Genomic DNA, 19,058 nt, shown 5'->3' with positions numbered 1-19,058 from the left:
ATATTCAAGGTCACAGGGGTCAAATATGTGAAAAACATTCATCAACTTCTTCTGAATAACCAAAATGCACAGGGTGATGATATTTGGCCAGTAGCATGCTGAGATGAAGGGCTTCACAGTTTGTTCAAATTCATGACCTTCACCCATTTTCAAGGTCACAGGGGTCAAATATGTGAAAAACATTCATCAACTTCTTCTGAATAACCAAAATGCACAGGGTGATGATATTTTGCCAGTAGCATGCTGAGATGAAGGGCTACAAAGTTTGTTCAAATGAATGACCTTCACCCATATTCAAGGTCACAGGTGTCAAATATGTTTAAAAACTTTGAACAACTTCTTCTGAATAACCAAAATGCCCAGGGTAATGATATTTGGCCAGTAGCATGCTGAGATAAAGGTCTACCAACTTTGTTCAAATAAATGACCTTCATCTATATTCAAGGTCACAGGGGTCAAATATGTGAAAAACATTCATCAACTTCTTCTGAATAACCAAAATGCACAGGGTGATGATATTTGGCCAGTAGCATGCTGAGATGAAGGGCTACAAAGTTTGTTCAAATGAATGACCTTCACCCATATTCAAGGTCACAGGGGTCAAATATGTTAAAAACTTTAAACAACTTCTTCTGAATAACCAAAATGCCCAGGGTGATGATATTTAGTCAGTAGCATACTAGGATCAAGGGCTACCAAGTTTGTATAAATGTATGACCTTGAATAATATTCAAAGTCACAAGAAGCAAATATGTTCAAAATATTTCAACAACTTGTTCTGAATAACCAAAAGGCTCAGGATGTTGATATTTAGTCAGTAGCATATGCTGGGATCAAGGACTTCTTTGTTTGTTAAAGTGAATGACTTTGACTTACATTCAAGGTCACAGGGGTCAGATTTGTTTAAAATCTATAAAAAAAACCTCTTCTGAATAACCATGCGTCCCAGGATGTTTATACTTTGCAAGTTGCATCGTGAGATGAAAGGCTATACAATGTGTTCAACATAATGGCTTTGTTCGACTTTCAATCACAGGGGTGAAATGTTTAAAAAAAAAATAACAGGGTCTTTTAAAATGAATTTTAATCATAAATACTGATATTTTGCCTGTAGCTTTATTTTAGATCACTTTTAAGGTTTCAAGTGTGAGTTTTATACCAGGTGAGCGATGCAGGCCCATTGGGCCTCTTGTTTTATTTTATTGTGTAGTTTGTAAAACGCTCATTGTGGGCATTCATTACCTTGTCTTTTTATAGTTGTGTAGAGACCCGTCATAGAGCAAGCCTCCGAAAATCCCCCCACTATGTTCCAGACGGGAATCACGAACCCCCCATTCCTTATTTGTACCGAAATGAGCGCCATTTGTACACAAGACTAATAAGTTATTTTAACGCTTGCCTGTATATCAATCCTTATCTTTATTCAAACATTTTCGGGACTTGGGTGACTAACGAGTAAAAACGACATGCGACCAATTTCCGGATTTTTTAAAAGATTAGCTGGCGCATTCACAATTTTTTTCACAGTTCCCTAAAATGAAATGCGCACGGGCCTGAGAACCATGTAATCAATATTTTTTGGCCTATATCATATGGTTTTAAAATCCTAACATAATGTGTTCTGCTGAACTTGTTTTACTGTTTACTTTCCCTGTTGTGGCAAAGATTCTTAATCAAAGTCAGCTTAGGCAAATAATTTTGTCTGTTGGCCAGCTTATTATGTTGTTCTCAGATTTTTTTCTTGGAAGGCAATTGCTTGATATGTATTCATTGAGAGGGTTGGGTATCACTCCAATCTAACTCTGTCAGAAGGGCAATACATTCTTTTAATGCCTTCACTGATCATCATTGGAGATTTTGTTCTTCAATTCATTATGCTTCTTTAAGTTGAGTCTACTATTTAGTTAAAAACGATTATGCAAAGCTAGCATAGGGAACTATTTGCAGGACTTTCTATTTTTCAATCATTAAGTAAAAAACATTTCTTTCAATAGAAAACGTCATGCAACCTGGACCTGCTGCATGGATTTGTGGAATGTCTGGAAGTGGATGAGGCAGAGGAAGTGGTACAGAATAGAGTCGTACAGCTGGATGAGGCAGGTAAGTGTTAGAGTATAGCGTCGTACAGCTGGTCAAGGCAGGTAAGTGTTAAGAGTATAGAGTCGTACAGCTGGTCAAGGCAGGTAAGTGTTAGAGTATAGGGGCGTACAGCTGGTCAAGGCAGGTAAGTATTGGAGTATAGGGTCGTACAGCTGGTCAAGGCACGTAAGTGTTGGAGTATAGGGTCGTACAGCTGGGCAAGGCAGGGAAGGGTTGGAGTATAGGGTCGTACAGCTGATCAAGGCAGGTAAGTGTTAAAAGTATAGGGTCGTACAGCTGGTCAAGGCAGGAAAGTGTTTGGGTATAGGGTCGTGCGGCTGGGCAAGGCAGGTAAGTGTTGGTATATAGGGTCGTACAGCTGGTCAAGGCAGGTTAGTGTTAAAAGGATAGTGTCGTACAGCTGGTCAAGGCAGGGAATTAAGTGTTAGTGTATAGGGTCGTACAGCTGGTCAAGGCACGTAAGTGTTGGAGTATAGGGTCGTACAGCTGTTCAAGGCAGGTAAGTGTTAGAGTATAAGGTCGTACAGCTGGTCAAGGCAGGTAATTGAGTGTTAGTGGATAGGGTCGTCAGCTGGTCAAGGCAGGGAAGTGTTGGGGGATAGGGTCGGACAGCTGGGCAAGGCAGGGAAGGGTTGGAGTATAGGGTCGTACAGCTGGGCAAGGCAGGGAAGGGTTGGAGTATAGGGTCGTACAGCTGGTCAAGGCAGGTAATTAAGTGTTAGTGTATAGGGGCGTCAGCTGGTCAAGGCAGGGAAGTGGATGAGGCAGAGGAAGTGGTACAGAATAGAGTCGTACAGCTGGATGAGGCAGGTAAGTGTTAGAGTATAGCGTCGTGCAGCTGGTCAAGGCAGGTAAGGGTTGGAGTATAGGGTCGTACAGCTGTTCAAGGCAGGTAAGTGTTGGAGTATTCATCATTGAGAGAGTTGGGTATCACTCCAATCTAACTCTGTCAGAAGGGCAATACATTCTTTTAATGCCTTCACTGAACATCATTGGAAATTTTGTTCTTCAATTCATCATGCTTCTTTAAGTTGAGTCTACTATTTAGTTAAAAACGATTATGCAAAGCTAGCATAGGGAACTATTTGAAGGACTTTCTATTTTTCAATCATTAAGTAAAAAACATTTCTTTCAATAGAAAACGTCATGCAACCTGGACCTTTTGCATGGATTTGCGGAATGTCTGGAAGTGTATGAGGCAGAGGAAGTGGTACAGAATAGAGTCGTACAGCTGGATGAGGCAGGGAAGTGTTAGAGTATAGCGTCGTACAGCCGGTCAAGGCAGGTAAGTGTTAAGAGGATAGGGTCATACTTCTGGATAAGGCAGGGAAGTGTTGAGAGTATATATAGTCATATACCTTCGTGATTATTGTTCCCCAAATAATTAGGGTCAAATAAGCTTGTTAACATCAAATAGAGTATAGGGTCGTCAGCTGGTCAAGGCAGGGAAGTGGATGAGGCAGAGGAAGTGGTACAGAATAGAGTCGTACAGCTGGATGAGGCAGGTAAGTGTTAGAGTATAACGTCGTACAGCTGGTCAAGGCAGGTAATTGAGTGTTAGTGGATAGGGTCGTCAGCTGGTCAAGGCAGGTAAGGGTTAGAGTATAGGGTCATACAGCTGGTCAAGGCAGGAAAGTGTTTGGGTATAGGGTCGTGCGGCTGGGCAAGGCAGGTAAGTGTTGGTATATAGGGTCGTACAGCTGGTCAAGGCAGGTAAGTGTTAGAGGATAGGGTCGTCAGCTGGTCAAGGCAGGGAAGTGTTGGAGGATAGGGGTGTACAGCTGGTCAAGGCAGGGAAGGGTTGGAGTATAGGGTCGTACAGCTGTTCAAGGCAGGTAAGTGTTAGAGTATAGCGTCGTACAGCCGGTCAAGGCAGGTAAGTGTTAAGAGGATAGGGTCATACTTCTGGATAAGGCAGGTAAGTGTTGAGAGTATATATAGTCATATACCTTCGTGATTATTGTTCCCCAAATAATTAGGGTCAAATAAGCTTGTTAACATCAAACAAAAAGTGGACAGACTACTTGGTTATCTGAGCATTGGAGTATAGGGTCGTACAGCTGGTCAAGTCAGGTAAGTGTTGGAGTATAGGTTCGTACAGCTGGTCAAGGCAGGTAATTAAGTGTTAGTGTATAGGGTCGTACAGCTGGTCAAGTCAGGTAAGTGTTAGAGTATAGGGTCATACAGCTGTTCAAGGCAGGTAAGTGTTGGAGTATTCATCATTGAGAGAGTTGGGTATCACTCCAATCTAACTCTGTCAGAAGGGCAATACATTCTTTTAATGCCTTCACTGAACATCATTGGAAATTTTGTTCTTCAATTCATCATGCTTCTTTAAGTTGAGTCTACTATTTAGTTAAAAACGATTATGCAAAGCTAGCATAGGGAACTATTTGCAGGACTTTCTATTTTTCAATCATTAAGTAAAAAACATTTCTTTCAATAGAAAACGTCATGCAACCTGGACCTTTTGCATGGATTTGCGGAATGTCTGGAAGTGTATGAGGCAGAGGAAGTGGTACAGAATAGAGTCGTACAGCTGGATGAGGCAGGTAAGTGTTAGAGTATAACGTCGTACAGCTGGTCAAGGCAGGTAAGTATTGGAGTATAGGGTCGTACAGCTGGTCAAGGCAGGTAAGTGTTAAGAGTATAGGGTCATACTTCTGGATAAGGCAGGTAAGTGTTGAGAGTATATATAGTCATATACCTTCGTGATTATTGTTCCCCAAATAATTAGGGTCAAATAAGCTTGTTAACATCAAATAAAAAGTGGACAGACTACTTGGTTATCTGAGCACAGGATGATGTGTACTGTTTGTGTTCCAGCTGTAGTTATCTGAGCACAGGCTGATGTGTACTGTTTGTGTTCAAGCTGTAGTTATCTGATCACATGATGATGTGTACTGTTTGTGTCCCAGCTGTAGTTATCTGAGCACAGGCTGATGTGTACTGTTTGTGTTCAAGCTGTAGTTATCTGATCACAGGGTGGTGTATACTGTTTGTGTTCCAGCTGTAGTTGTCTGATCACAGGATGATGTGAACTGTTTGTGTTCCAGCTGTAGTTATATGATCACAGGATGATGTGAACTGTTTGTGTTCCAGCTGTAGACGATGTGTACTGTTTGTGTTCCAACTGTAGTTATCTGATCACAGGGTGGTGTATACTGTTTGTGTTCTAGCTGTAGTTATCTGATCACATGATGATGTGTACTGTTTGTGTTTCAGCTGTAGTTATCTGATCTCAGGATGATGTGTACTGTTTGTGGTCCAGCTGTAGTTATCTGAGCACAGGCTGATGTGTACTGTTTGTGTTCCATCTGTAGTTATCTGATCACAGGATGGTGTATACTGTTTGTGTTCTAGCTGTAGTTATCTGATCACATGATGATGTGTACTGTTTGTGTCCCAGCTGTAGTTATCTGAGCACAGGATGATGTGTACTGTTTGTGGTCCAGCTGTAGTTATCTGAGCACAGGATGATCTGTACTGTTTGTGTTCCAGCTGTAGAGGTGAATGTGCTCGGCAAATATATAGTCATATACCTTCGTGATTATTGTTCCCCAAATAATTAGGGTCAAATAAGCTTGTTAACATCAAATAAAAAGTGGACAGGCTACTTGGTTATCTGAGCACAGGATGATGTATACTGTGTGTGTTCCAGCTGTAGTTATCTGCTCACAGGATGATGTATACTGTTTGTATTCCAGCTGTAGTTATCTGAGCACAGGATGATGTATCCTGTTTGTGTTCCAGCTGTAGACGATGTGTACTGTTTGTGTTCCATCTGTAGTTATCTGATCACAGGACGATGTGTACTGTTTGTGTTCCATCTGTAGTTATCTGATCACAGGGTGGTGTATACTGTTTGTGTTCCAGCTGTAGTTTTCTGATCACAGGATGATGTATACTGTTTGTATTCCAGCTGTAGTTATCTGAGCACAGGCTGATGTGTACTGTTTGTGTTCCAACTGTAGTTATCTGATCACAGGGTGGTGTATACTGTTTGTGTTCCAGTTGTAGTTATCTGATCACAGGACGATGTGTACTGTTTGTGTTCCATCTGTAGTTATCTGATCACAGGACGATGTGTACTGTTTGTGTTCCAACTGTAGTTATCTGATCACAGGGTGGTGTATACTGTTTGTGTTCTAGCTGTAGTTATCTGATCACAGGGTGGTGTATACTGTTTGTGTTCGAGCTGTAGTTATCTGATCAAAGGATGATGTGTACTGTTTGTGGTCCAGCTGTAGTTATCTGAGCACAGGATGATGTGTACTGTTTGTGTTCCAGCTGTAGAGGTGAATGTGCTCGGCAATGTGAGGAATTCTACACGACAGAACCTGCTACGGATTATCCTACACTGTCTAGACCAGCCCTCACCCAACCTGGCCCACCTACTGCTTGGCTTTGACCTCCAGAAACCTGTCAGCAAGACCAACCTCCAAGACCAAGGTGAGTTTGTTACGTTGGTTGACTGAAAGGGAAGAGGTCAATATAAAAAAAGAAGACAATTAAGACATTGAAATGCAGGTAAATGTTATTGATTACAATAATATCGAGTACAGAGGCTTTTCCAAAAATGTTTTTTCTGTTAACAAGAAAGGAAAGTTTAATGCCCTACTTGTTAACAAGCACATTACTTACCCTGATGTATGTATAATTACCAGGAATCCTGGGATCACCTAAGACCTGCCTCCATGCGATACTTAGCATCCTGGAGCAGGGTGTGGGATCCTCGGTCGGGCCATCCTGTCTCCATGAAACACCACAGCTGGCAGAATTGTGTTACAAACTGATCTTCAAGCTATGCTCTAACAAGGACACGTCAGCCCCGACCCTGCGTTACCTCCGCACATCAAGGGACTTCCTGTACAGACAACTCCATCATCTCCCCTACACTGCTCACTCGTACGGTAAGCGGACCACATGGTACCTCGTATTGTCATCTGACTTCCTGTACAGACAACTCCATCCTCTCCCCTACACAACTCGCCGGTAAGTTGAACACATGGGACCTCGTATTGTCATGGGACTTCCTGTACAGACAACTCGATCATCTCCCCTACACAACTCGACGGTAAGTTGAACACATGGTCCCTCGTATTGTCATGTGACTTCCTGTACAGACAACTCCATCATCTCCCCTACACAACTCGACGGTAAGTTGAACACATGGTACCTCGTATTGTCATGTGACTTCCTGTACAGACAGCTCCATCATCTCCCCTACACAAATCGACGGTAAGTGGACCACATGGTACCTCATATTGTCATGTGACTTCCTGTACAGACAGCTCCGTCATCTCCCCTACACAACTCGACGGTAAGTTGAACACATGGTACCTCGTATTGTCATGTGACTTCCTGTACAGACAACTCCATCATCTCCCCTACACAACTCGCTTGTACGGTTTTACTCCCAAGATGTTGCTCTTGACCAGGTTAGATGGAAAGTTGGCAATCGAATATTGGGAATTTGTTATGAAATTAAATGTTACAATGAAACATATAGTAAAATTAATTGTGGTCTTAGGGACCACATGGTACCTCATATTGTCATGTGACTTCCTGTAGAGATCACTCCACCACTTCCCTTGCACAGGAATTAAACATGCATGCTACAAAAACTTTATTGTTTTTGAGTATAATTCTTTGTCAGCATTCTTTTTTTTAACTTCTCCAGTGAAAGCTTTATTGAATGTAGATGCATTATTGTGAGTATATGGTTGCCCTCTTTGTACAGCCCAACCAGTGGCTAGCCATCAGGCCTGGCTCCTGAAGACAGTTGCAGTGGAGCTGAGGATGACATCGCTCAATAGACAGCGCTCACACACCCAGCGCCTCATGCGACTTCTACTGGACGACAATCAGGACGACCAAAGTAAAGGTGAGTAGCTGACAATAACAGTCAATCTCCATTGTGACTGACACTATCTTGACAACAAATTCACCAGATTCTCCTTATTCAAATGATCATTTCACCCACGAGAATCATTTGACATTTCCTCTGCAATGTATTAGTCACTTATATGCTCTACATTGTTTAAACAAGTAATTGACTTTACAGGAATGAATGCCGGTGGTGTGGACGATACAGACACCTTGTTTGACAGGTTTGGAGATACCTCAATGTATATGTCTACTTACTCACAGAACAAACAACTCAGGGGTAAGTTTTCTATGAAAGAAAGTGACATCATCTTTTTCCAACTTTTCAGTTAAAAAGTCCTGTTAAATGACAACTGGTAATTTCATCTTTGTGAAAATTGATGGATGACACATTTGAAATGTTCACAAGAATACAAGAGTAAAAACATGTATTATTTTATTGTAAGGGAGTTAACTCTTACACAAACACAAATCACAGAAGAAAGGTAGCATGTATCCTTAGAAATGTTTTTCATTATTTGTTGATTGTTTGTAAAAGTTGTCCATTCAAAATTGATCCAAACATATAAAAGGCTCTACAAACTTAAGAATGTTTCGAGAGTGATTTTTTATTGATTGCTGTGTTATGTGACAGGTAAACAAACACGTCGAAAGCTGTTGTGTCTCCTGGACGCAGTTGACTTCACACAACAATACCCAACACCCATGTCCTTGGAGTTCTTTGAGCCAGCCATGATCGAGAAGGTGATCCAATCGACCGAGACAGTTGGTGAGCACGGTGTCGTCTGCTCCAACATCAATCAGCTCCATCAGATTCTCACCAACGAACTCAACAATGTCCAGGGAACAGTGATGGCTGCTCAGCGACATCGCATCGTGGAGGTCAGTCAAGTAGGAAATTGTTAAAAATAAAAGAATGCTGACAAAATAAGACTAGATCTGTTCTTTGTTTCCAGTAATTCAACATTACAGGTTTGACTAATATATTGTCTGTAAGCTGATATTGTCAACCCAAGAACCCTCACTAGTCCAGTTCTGTATCATCGATGTCAAAGGTCAAGGCCACTTCTAGGAATAAGTAGTATGCTGAAATTGAATGAAAGGTTAAATACTGTAAAACATTCAGTAACTGATTTCATTGTCCTTCATTTCAAAATATGTTCTCATGTTTCTTATAATTTCGTGGGATTGCTTTTGTAATGAATTACTCAAATGTCAAATAGGTCATTCGATCATTAAGTACAATTAGATTTTAAGTTTCCATGGTGTTACTTAAACTCCATTGACCCTGCAGTAAACTTCATTCACCATTTATATCTGAGTAGGAAATGCATAAAAAGTTTGTTTAATGTTAGTGTTACTGAAGAAATGACTAAGTTCTGGTTGTGTATTTATAGGAGGTACAGGGAATACTGAGAAATGTGGTGGCTAGAAACGAGGTGCGTGTCAACCTCAAGGTGAAGCAGCAGTCGTTTGACGCATGGCGCCATGTGGCTGAGATCCTGCTGACCTCGTGTCCAGAGGACCTGCTGCCGCGGGATGCCCGTCAAGCCATACTGTTTGAACTACTCCAGGATCTTCTACAGAAGGTAGTGGGCATTGTACCATTTCAACTGAAAAATCTTAAAACTCTTATCACAAAATGGAAATCTAACCACATATACTATTTTGAAAAAAAAATCTTACTGTGCCCACCATTTCAAAATAGATACTATCAGTGACGGAAGGTTGAAGTTTAAAGGATTGTCCTGGTTTATTGGTCATGTCGGCTGAACATGACATCAGTCGGATTTAGCCTGCCACTTTTATATTCTACTATCTGCACTATTTTGGATCGAGGATTGTTTAAAAGTCTTGTTTAATGCCAATAATAATGGTTTTAATGCCGACAAAACTCAATGTACAACATTGTAAAGCCTGTAAAGCCATTTTCATAATGCACATAATCTTGAAATCTAAGCAATAATTGTGAGTTATGATCTGCAAAATGTCACTTTTCTCCCAGAAACAAATGTTGAGATTGATGAGGCTCCCCTGTAATTGGTTTTATTGAGAAGTTTTCTCCTTACAGTTTTCTTCCTAGTAAGTTAACCAGGAGCTGAATAACATGATACTTTACTGCCCCTATGATAACCAGTTCTGCTGACTTTGTAGGTTGGTGATGAAGCTGCCTTGACGGAGTTGACTTCACCTGTTGCTGGTGTTGTCCTCACCCTAATGGCAAACCTTCGTCAGTGTTTTTCTGTGGAACAAGCAACATCTGATGGTGACAGGTACACACACTATGGGTCGCGTCTCCAGGAAAACAGTGCCACTCTGGGCCAGTCTGTGGCCTGGGCCGAAGGGTCAGGTTCCAGGACACTGTTTGCCACATCTCTACAGCTGGTCCTGAAAGGCCTTATAGAACACATCCTCAGATCAAGTAAGTAGTACAGTTTAGTATTCTCACAAGATAATCAGCCAGTGAGAGCTAACTCGTAAATTACTGCTTTCTGTATCTGTTTACTGAGCTTAAGTTGTGGAGCATTACAGCGATTGAGAGTTGACCTTTAAATTACAAGTTTCTGGATTTGCTACCTTTGTGAAGGATAACAGAGCAAGGGATATCCTTATTATAAGATGTTACATCTATTTACCTGAAGTGGATGATCATAGCAAATAAAGGCAAAAACTGTATTTTAGAAGTGCTTGTATTTCTCGACCATTGCGGATGATTACAGAGAGTGAACCTGATATTGACTTTACCTGTATGTTACGAGATTCTGTATGTTTACTTAGGTGGAGGGTTACAGCGTGTGAACCTGATAATGACTTTACCTGTATGTTACGAGATTCTGTATGTTTACTTAGGTGGAGGGTTACAGCGTGTGAACCTGATAATGACTTTACCTGTATGTTACGAGATTCTGTATGTTTACTTAGGTGGAGGGTTACAGCGTGTGAACCTGATAATGACTTTACCTGTATGTTACGAGATTCTGTATGTTTACTTAGGTGGAGGGTTACAGCGTGTGAACCTGATAATGACTTTACCTGTATGTTACGAGATTCTGTATGTTTACTTAGGCGGAGGGTTACAGCGTGTGAACCTGATAATGACTTTACCTGTATGTTACGAGATTCTGTATGTTTACTTAGGCGGAGGTTTACAGCGTATGAGGGCAAACCTATACGGATCATTGCTGTACTACCTACAGATAGCGCAGAAACCAAAGACTCCCACCAACCCAGGTCAGTTATCAACAGTGTTAGTTTCTCATTGGGCTTAGATCAGTGATGTTTGAGATAAACTATTGACGAAAACAATTATTTAAAAATCTATTATTATACTTAGATCAAAGATGGTTGAGATAAAGTACTGTTGACAGAAAATACTTCAAACTCAACAGAAATTCAAGCTCAATATGAACAAGTTATAAACATGATTAGAATAACTTAAGATCACTGATATATGAGTTCCATTTTGTTGCTATCCTTCTAGAAAAAGACCAGGAAGGAGTTGGAGGAAGAATCCTGGCTGCTTCGGACTCTGAGTATGATCAGCTGGCCAAGGAAAACGTATCCACCATCTTATCATATGGAGATAACTTCATGGAGACTGTGTGTCGGGACGCCTGCGATGGCCATGATGTTGGGCGGGTGTGTAGTTCAAGCAATAGAGAATATATGATTTATATTTTTAATCATTTCATTTCACGGGAAAGTTTAAACAACGTGTGGTTTATTACCTTTGTCCCAATTTAAGTGTGGTGGGGCATATAGTGTTACCCATATCTGTCCGCTCCCATCCTGATTCATCGTCATAACTCTATTGACTTCAAACTCAACAGAATTCATGCTCTGAGTTCCATTTATTTCTCAACAGATTTTCATTGAAGTTGTAAAAAGGTCAAGTATGAAAATACCTTGATTGAGCATTCAGGTCACAAGTTCCATGCTAAGATCACTGTTGCTATTTATAGAACAACCACAGGGCCAAGTGGGCAGTCATGTTTAACAGACATTTGGTAGTTTATTATTGTAGTGGACATATCATATGTAACTACAGACTGTTGTAATATATCATGTCACATGTTCATAATGTCAGATGTTGGCTCTGTCGGTGATGGACACGATCCTTTCCATGGACAAGTTCCAGCAGTGGTTGACATTCCTGTCGTCAAAAGGCTACCTCCAACATCTGGTGGACAGTCTACTGCACGACGATGAACAACTACAGACACTGTTGTCCCAGAACCCTGAACTCCGCATCCTCTACATCTACGAGTCAAAGATGGTAGGAACAGGCCAGGGGTCTCTAAGCCCTGAACTTTGCCTTACTTTACAGGTCTCCCTGAACAAATAGCACACACCACATCCAATTTGATTGATTAATTAATTTATAAACAGCCAATGGGACACTGCAGATGTTGTCGTAATAATCCATTGACAATTGTGCATTTAAAGTGTGATGTCCTGATCGGAAGTAACAACCAGCTGAACAGTTATATAGGTATCCATTATACAATTTACCATGGTGACAACATAATTAAAATGTGATACATTGAATACACTATGTTTGGAAATGTTTTTAGGGCAAGGCTGATATTTATATTTGCAGGCTTTGTCTTTATGTCCTTTAAGCTAGAGATGTTCCATTTCAGGGCCTGCTGACTAGAATAGCAGAATCGACCACCGGGGCTCACACTATCCTTAGGTGTGGCCTCATGCAGCGACTGGCGGGATGTTCCTTCTTTGATATGAGGCCGGAGCTGGAAAGGTAACAACCTTTTTAATTGTCAGCGTCTATTTTGAAAGATAACACCAGTATTTAATGATTCCCTTTGAATCAAGTCTGAAGAAATGAGAAGATTGGTAATACCCTTTTACTTTTACAGTTTGATGGATTTGAAATGGAGATATTACAGAGCTATGAGGCTCACTGTGAGCAAGTGTAATTTTGACAGTAATAGACATGTTTTTGACACAGGTCGAGAGATGCGCAGGGGTTCCTAGAGTCCGAGGAGTTCATTCCGAGCCCGATGGCACGGTATCAGCATGTGTTGTTTGCCAGCCTGAAGCTGTGTCTGGCACTTCTCACTTCCCTGGGTATAGAGAACCAGGATGCTGGAAACCAGGTACACTGAAACATATTACCTGAAAATTAAAGTGTTCTCTCCGCAACCCTGACACGGTGGCTGTGCTAGCTAATGCTCTTCCTTTTAAAGGACTTTTACCTGCACTGAACATTTATATGATTTTCTTTATCACCTTAAAATAAAACACTCCCCCTGATACTCTAAAACCCAGTTAATAACATAATTACAAGCAAGTTGCTGCTTGAAATTTCAAACAAGAACAATATTGAATAAATGAAAAATATGCAACCAATTGTGTCGTGAACTGATCTCTATGAGAGTCCGTAGTAAGACATCCAGTTCTATGTGGAAATCTGAAGATAAATAATTACATTTCATGTCGAACATTTTAAGTACCAATTTTTAAACTCTCCAGGTGCTACAGTTTATATTTGCCCATGGGGATGTGTTCCACAACATCCTACGGGATCGCCAGCCATCACTAAATCTGTCGGCGTTACGGGAACTCGCTCTGACAACTGCAGTGATTGCCAGGGCCAACTATCGAGGTCTGTTTGAACCGCAACAATATAAAACAGGTCATTAGGTGATGACACAATGGAGACCAATGTATAGTAATATATCTTGGTTATTAGGTACAGTCAGACTTACTAGGTCATTAGGTGATGACACAATGGAGACCAATGTATTGTAATATATCTTGGCTATTAGGTACAGTCAGGCTTACTAGGTCATTATGTGATAACACAATGGAGACCAATGTATTGTAAGATATCTTGGTTATTAGGTACAGTCAGACTTCCTAGGTCATTAGGTGATGACACAATGGAGACCAATGTATTGTAATATATCTTGGTTATTAGGTACAGTCGGGCAGTATAAAGCTAAAATTATTAATTCAGCTATTTTTAATCTGGTTGAATCAAGGTCCATCTAGAAATAATTTTAAGGAATTCAAAAATGTACTAGTTATCCAAACATTTCATAATCCAGCAACTTATGGCTGGGAACAATGATAGCTGTAAATGGCTGTAGAGCGAAATCTATATACATAAATGTAGTCATGGTATTAAAGGCCACTGTTTTCTGACTCCAGGTATTCCTGATGCAGAGTTTGATGACATTGAGACAGCAGGCATAGAGTTCAGAGGTCACAAGACACGTATTGAGCGACAAATGCTGGCCCTTGTTCCTAAGTACTGCCTGTCAGAGAAACTCACCAAACAGCTGCGTAACCTGGAGAGTCAACAGCTACAGGAAGGTCGCGACCTCAAGGCTGAGGTCACGCTGGCTTATCAGGAGGTTGCAGCTAACGTAACTTCGTTTTGCAGAGCTGTTATATCTACGTCGGGTATGTACAACACATTACAAAGGTCATGGTCACTAATGTCATATGTATGTAATATATATATATATAAGCCATGTTTGTACAGCCAAAATACAAGGATCAGTCTCTATATGATCAGTTTATACAACCAAAGTACAAGGATAATTGTATTACATATCAGGTCTCCATATGATAGGTAAGTACAGCCAAGACACAAGGATCACTTTTCCAAGGGTTTTTTAAGCACCAATGTGTACAATGAAAGTACAAAGATCAAGGTTTACATATACTTCCCTGGTATAAAGGTCATGGTCACAAATGTTATTAGTGTTGAGTTTATAGTTTATTTTAGTTCATATATTTTCAGGTTATTCCTCCCAGTTTTGTCGTGTGATATTTGGTCCGAGTTTGGAAGAAGCTTTGGCCAGAGACATCAGAAACACAGAAGGTAGGTCTGAAATCTTCATTTATTTATTAGTTGATGACACATACTCTTAAAGTATGATTTTTAATTATTTTTGATACCTGAAGATAACTTAGAAATGCTTCTATGTGTTCACTGATCATCATCGGCACCAAGTTCTCACCGTTGTCAAATTACATCTGCACGTTATACTTTATGCAGAGTTTTCACTGTTTTAGATCATTCTTGTGCATTATATTATAGAGTTTCGCTGTCGTCCATGACACCTCGTTGTTATACTTTAGAGTTTTCACTGTTGTCCATGACACCTCGTTGTTTTACTTTAGAGTTTTCACTGTCATCCATGACACCAGCCCACATACCAAACCTAGGGATCATCGTGTACCAGCTTCGCCAGTGTGCAGGCCGCTTCATGTCTGTGTACGACACACACCAACAACATCTCCGTAAACTCCAGAGTCTCGCCGACCTCAGCACAGACGACCTGAAGGAGGTAATTGATATACTGTAAAAGCATATATTTTCGTTGGGGTTAAATTTCGTTGTTTTTGTTTTGGGACAAATTTGGGGCGATTATATTTCATGGAATCAATATTTTCAAACCCGGTATTTTTTTTCAGTTTGACACCTAGACTATAAGACAATAGGTCTGGCTAACCGTACATCGCCTGTTGGGATTATATTTCGTGTTGTTTTTTTTTAAATTTTATGCTTTTACAGTAAGCACCTTTGACACCTGATAGATACTCTGGCTCTGTTTATTACACCCTAGTGGAATACTTTTTATTATGACACATCATTGGACATAGCATCCTATCTATATGTGACAATGTGGTACATCAAACAAACTATAAATTCTGATGACATTTCAATGCTCCGTTCAGTTAGTAAATCACAAAACAAATTTACAAATTTGTTTTGATGAAGCAGAACTTTACTGTAGTAGTGTACCTTCATAGTTTTCAGGCGTTCCTGCCACGGAGAAGATGCCGTCGCAGCAGAGACAGCACCTGGCACATCGACGCCTGGCACAAATAGTCCACTATAAAGGGGGTGAACTCAAACACCTAGCATGTATCCTTGTAATAGCCGTCAGGGTTTGTCAGCTTTGTCAAGGTCTGTTAAAGTGTGTCAAGATTTGTCGGGGTTTTTCATGTCGGAGTTTGTCTCAGATTTTCTCTTGTCTTTTTCAGGTTTTTTGTGTGGGTTGGGATTGGCCAGGATTGTAAGAGCCTGATATGTTGGGGTTTGTTGTGTGGGTTGGGATTGGCCAGGATTGTAAGAGCCTTATATGTTGGGGTTTGTTGACCTAATGTTGTGTAAGAGTTATAATACCTGTCTAGGTTTCTTGTTTCTGTCAGAGTTTGTCTCCGGGTTTGTCTGACTTGTTGGTTTGTCATGTTGATATGTTTACATGTTTCCCTTCTTCAGTTTAGTAAACTCTGACTGCATATAAATGAGCGTATACGCAGTGAAAAACGCTAACGTCCTCCATAGAATATGTTCGTTGCCAACTGGTTTCATACTTCTGTATACGCCATCAAAATGAAGGTCAATCCTTCAGTATTCAGTGACTGACATCTGTAAATAAGCTAGGATATATCTATTTTGTGATAGACATTATAAATAGACGAGTGGTAGCATGTGACCAGGTGTAGGTACCTGTTGATGGATGACCGACAGGTATTATTTTATCTCAATATCTAGAGCTCTCGCATCTCATTTTGATAAAGCTATTACTGACAATGATCTGATTTTCCTTAATCGAGTGTACAGATATTATAGAGAACTGTATATTTATATTGTGGCGCCACCTGGAATATTACCTGTTACACTGCGTACCTATAGACCAACAGCCCACTCTTTACCAGTCACAGGTGAAACGCCAGCAGCAGATGCGTCGGCTACAAGGTACGTCGTTGTTTAACCTATACTGACGATGATGTAAATGCTGGTACAACTCGACGATATTGTGAAGATGGCGTGACAAATAGCATTGTGTTTTAAGTCATAGTCTTTGCAGAAGCTAAATTTTGAATACTAGTGTGACGAGTGATTCTTATTCTCTGTCTGGTAACTAGTGGCACAAAAATCCTTCCAACTTGAAGTAATGACCTAACATGATAGATCCAATATAAAAAATCCTTAAAATAGAAAACCAGTGAACTAATAAAAACTCACATACCAAGTACCCTGCACACACAGTTGTAACATTTATTTCTGATGCAGACCTGACAGGTACCGGCAGCATGATGTACGACACAGATGTGGGGGCGACGTTCTCGGAGGGAGACGAGCTGACACGGGGCGTGACAAGGGAGGAGTTAGCCACACTCAAACAAACAGCAGTATCGGCCATCACAGAGTCTCTTCTCAAAAAACTGTCAGAAATAAATCAGGTAAGGTCATACACTCAAGATATTTTTAAATTTGTATCAAATTCATTCCATCTTATTTTATTGTTGGAGAATGTTGAAGTCATTTAAATGGTTGACCGCAGTCAGAAAAAAATATATTCTTGAAAATATTTTCTATTTTATTATTGTTCTATTTAAATGAGTGTAAAATATGCAATTTTATTTCTTCTTTCAGAGCTTCTGTAAAAATCGGTCACACTATGGCTTTGTGGAGGCATTAATTCGGCGGACCAAACGGTTACTGAGGCTTCACACGGGTAGCTGATGTAGCCCTACAAATCTAATAGAGGACAATTTATCATTGAGAATAGTGTTTTTGTAATTACAGCCATGAACTTTGTACTTCTGTGTGTAGCGTTTCGTAGCTGGTTTTGATGACGGGCATGGAATTAAAAAAAATATGTAAAACTTTGTTAGCAGCAGAATGATAGTGACAGGAGTACAGAGATCCTAGATCAGCACACTAATGGAATTGAATAGATGAATTAATCATTATTAGATGAATTAATCATTATTTGATGAATTAATCATTATTTGTCAAAGTACTGAAACACACTTGATTAATTTAAAACAATTGGTGCAAAATTTGGATCGGAGAAAACATCCCTTTATGTATTGAAGGTACTGAATCTGGATTTCTGTGGACAACACCTGTTTAACCTGTCATAGTTAATTGAAAAGTATGTACCTTTATCCAAGAGATGTTTTCTCTGACTAAGATCAATATTCACTGTATTACTACACTCCCTAACAAGGATGTTTAACAGTCCTTCATGTTTTAAACAAGAAATGTGCTGCAAAGAATGTTCATTAAAAAATAAAGAAATTGAACATTACTACCATCAGTGTGTTCTATGGTAATAACTACAGACTGGAATTTTACAAGGCAATCTGTTAACAGGGGAAAGGCTATCTTGAATACCTGGATTTGGGAGTTTTTAAGATTGGAAATGTTTTCAGTTTGATTCTGCAAAATTATAATGTCGCATTGTTCAAGTTGCAATGTTGCTATTATATTTTAATGTATTACCTCAGTGTGTTTGCATGTATGGGGATATTAGAATTGATCTGCTAGAAAACTAAATCTGTGAAAATCTCTTTTGTAAAGTAGTTGAATGTTAAAAGGAATGTACCATAGGACACCACCCCGTCTTTATTTTAATGTGTATCAACGCACTCACACACAACACATAGAAGACTCTCACAAAGCCAACACTTAATCACACAAAACTGTATATGACACACACAGCTGGTGATATAATCTATGTCCTACCTTTTATTAGGTCACCTGAGACAAAGTCTCGCCTTTTGTCCGGTGTCGTGCGTCCGTAAACAATTTACATTTTTGACTTCCTTTCCAAAACCACTGAACCAATTTCAATGAAATTTTGCAGAAACCTTACATAGCCACAGGTCAACCAAAATTGTGAATTATATGGTCCCCAGCCCCCAGAGGCCTGAGGGGTGGGGCCAAAAAGGGTAAAATTGATAAAATTTCAAAAATCTTCTCCAGATCCAGATACGGTAGAATCAAATACTCTTCATAGATGGAAGGGTCTTAAGGTGCTTTACCAAAATAGTGAATTTCATGACCCTGGGGTCTCACGTTTCCTCCTGGGGAGGGGGTAAACTTCACTATAGTTTATATAGGGAAATCACATTTTGGACCCGCATATATTTAATTTCCATTGGAATTAATTCAAACTTGGTTTGCATTATCAGTATTGGATAGCAGTTTGATGATATGCACAAATCAGCCCTGACTGACCCCCAGGGACCTGAGGGGCGGAGTCAAATTGACTAAAATTTAAAAAATCTTCTCA

The 19,058-nt window shown here is 40.1% G+C and overlaps 1 protein-coding gene across 1 annotated transcript in view; it reads left to right on the top strand.

Moving 5' to 3' along the window:
* LOC110458192 (nuclear pore complex protein Nup205-like) overlaps positions 1-18,071 on the top strand; it is a 36,710-nt gene extending 18,639 nt beyond the window's left edge. The window contains exons 21-41 of the mRNA XM_021509797.1: positions 1,995-2,100; positions 6,391-6,552; positions 6,768-7,013; positions 7,844-7,987; positions 8,168-8,269; positions 8,624-8,871; positions 9,387-9,578; positions 10,144-10,411; positions 11,128-11,220; positions 11,471-11,628; positions 12,077-12,265; positions 12,633-12,748; positions 12,959-13,106; positions 13,483-13,615; positions 14,164-14,418; positions 14,762-14,842; positions 15,145-15,311; positions 15,778-15,892; positions 16,595-16,729; positions 17,048-17,217; positions 17,411-18,071. Of these exons, the coding sequence (XP_021365472.1) occupies positions 1,995-2,100; positions 6,391-6,552; positions 6,768-7,013; positions 7,844-7,987; positions 8,168-8,269; positions 8,624-8,871; positions 9,387-9,578; positions 10,144-10,411; positions 11,128-11,220; positions 11,471-11,628; positions 12,077-12,265; positions 12,633-12,748; positions 12,959-13,106; positions 13,483-13,615; positions 14,164-14,418; positions 14,762-14,842; positions 15,145-15,311; positions 15,778-15,892; positions 16,595-16,729; positions 17,048-17,217; positions 17,411-17,500 (3,318 nt within the window). The 3' untranslated portion in view covers positions 17,501-18,071. The remainder of the gene's footprint in view (positions 1-1,994; positions 2,101-6,390; positions 6,553-6,767; positions 7,014-7,843; positions 7,988-8,167; positions 8,270-8,623; positions 8,872-9,386; positions 9,579-10,143; positions 10,412-11,127; positions 11,221-11,470; positions 11,629-12,076; positions 12,266-12,632; positions 12,749-12,958; positions 13,107-13,482; positions 13,616-14,163; positions 14,419-14,761; positions 14,843-15,144; positions 15,312-15,777; positions 15,893-16,594; positions 16,730-17,047; positions 17,218-17,410) is intronic.
* Positions 18,072-19,058: the final 987 nt, after the last annotated feature.

This window comes from Mizuhopecten yessoensis, unplaced genomic scaffold, assembly GCF_002113885.1.
Source record: "Mizuhopecten yessoensis strain PY_sf001 unplaced genomic scaffold, ASM211388v2 scaffold1175, whole genome shotgun sequence".
Taxonomy (NCBI): Eukaryota; Metazoa; Mollusca; class Bivalvia; order Pectinida; family Pectinidae; genus Mizuhopecten; species Mizuhopecten yessoensis.
This window is presented reverse-complemented; position numbering and strand designations above follow the sequence as displayed.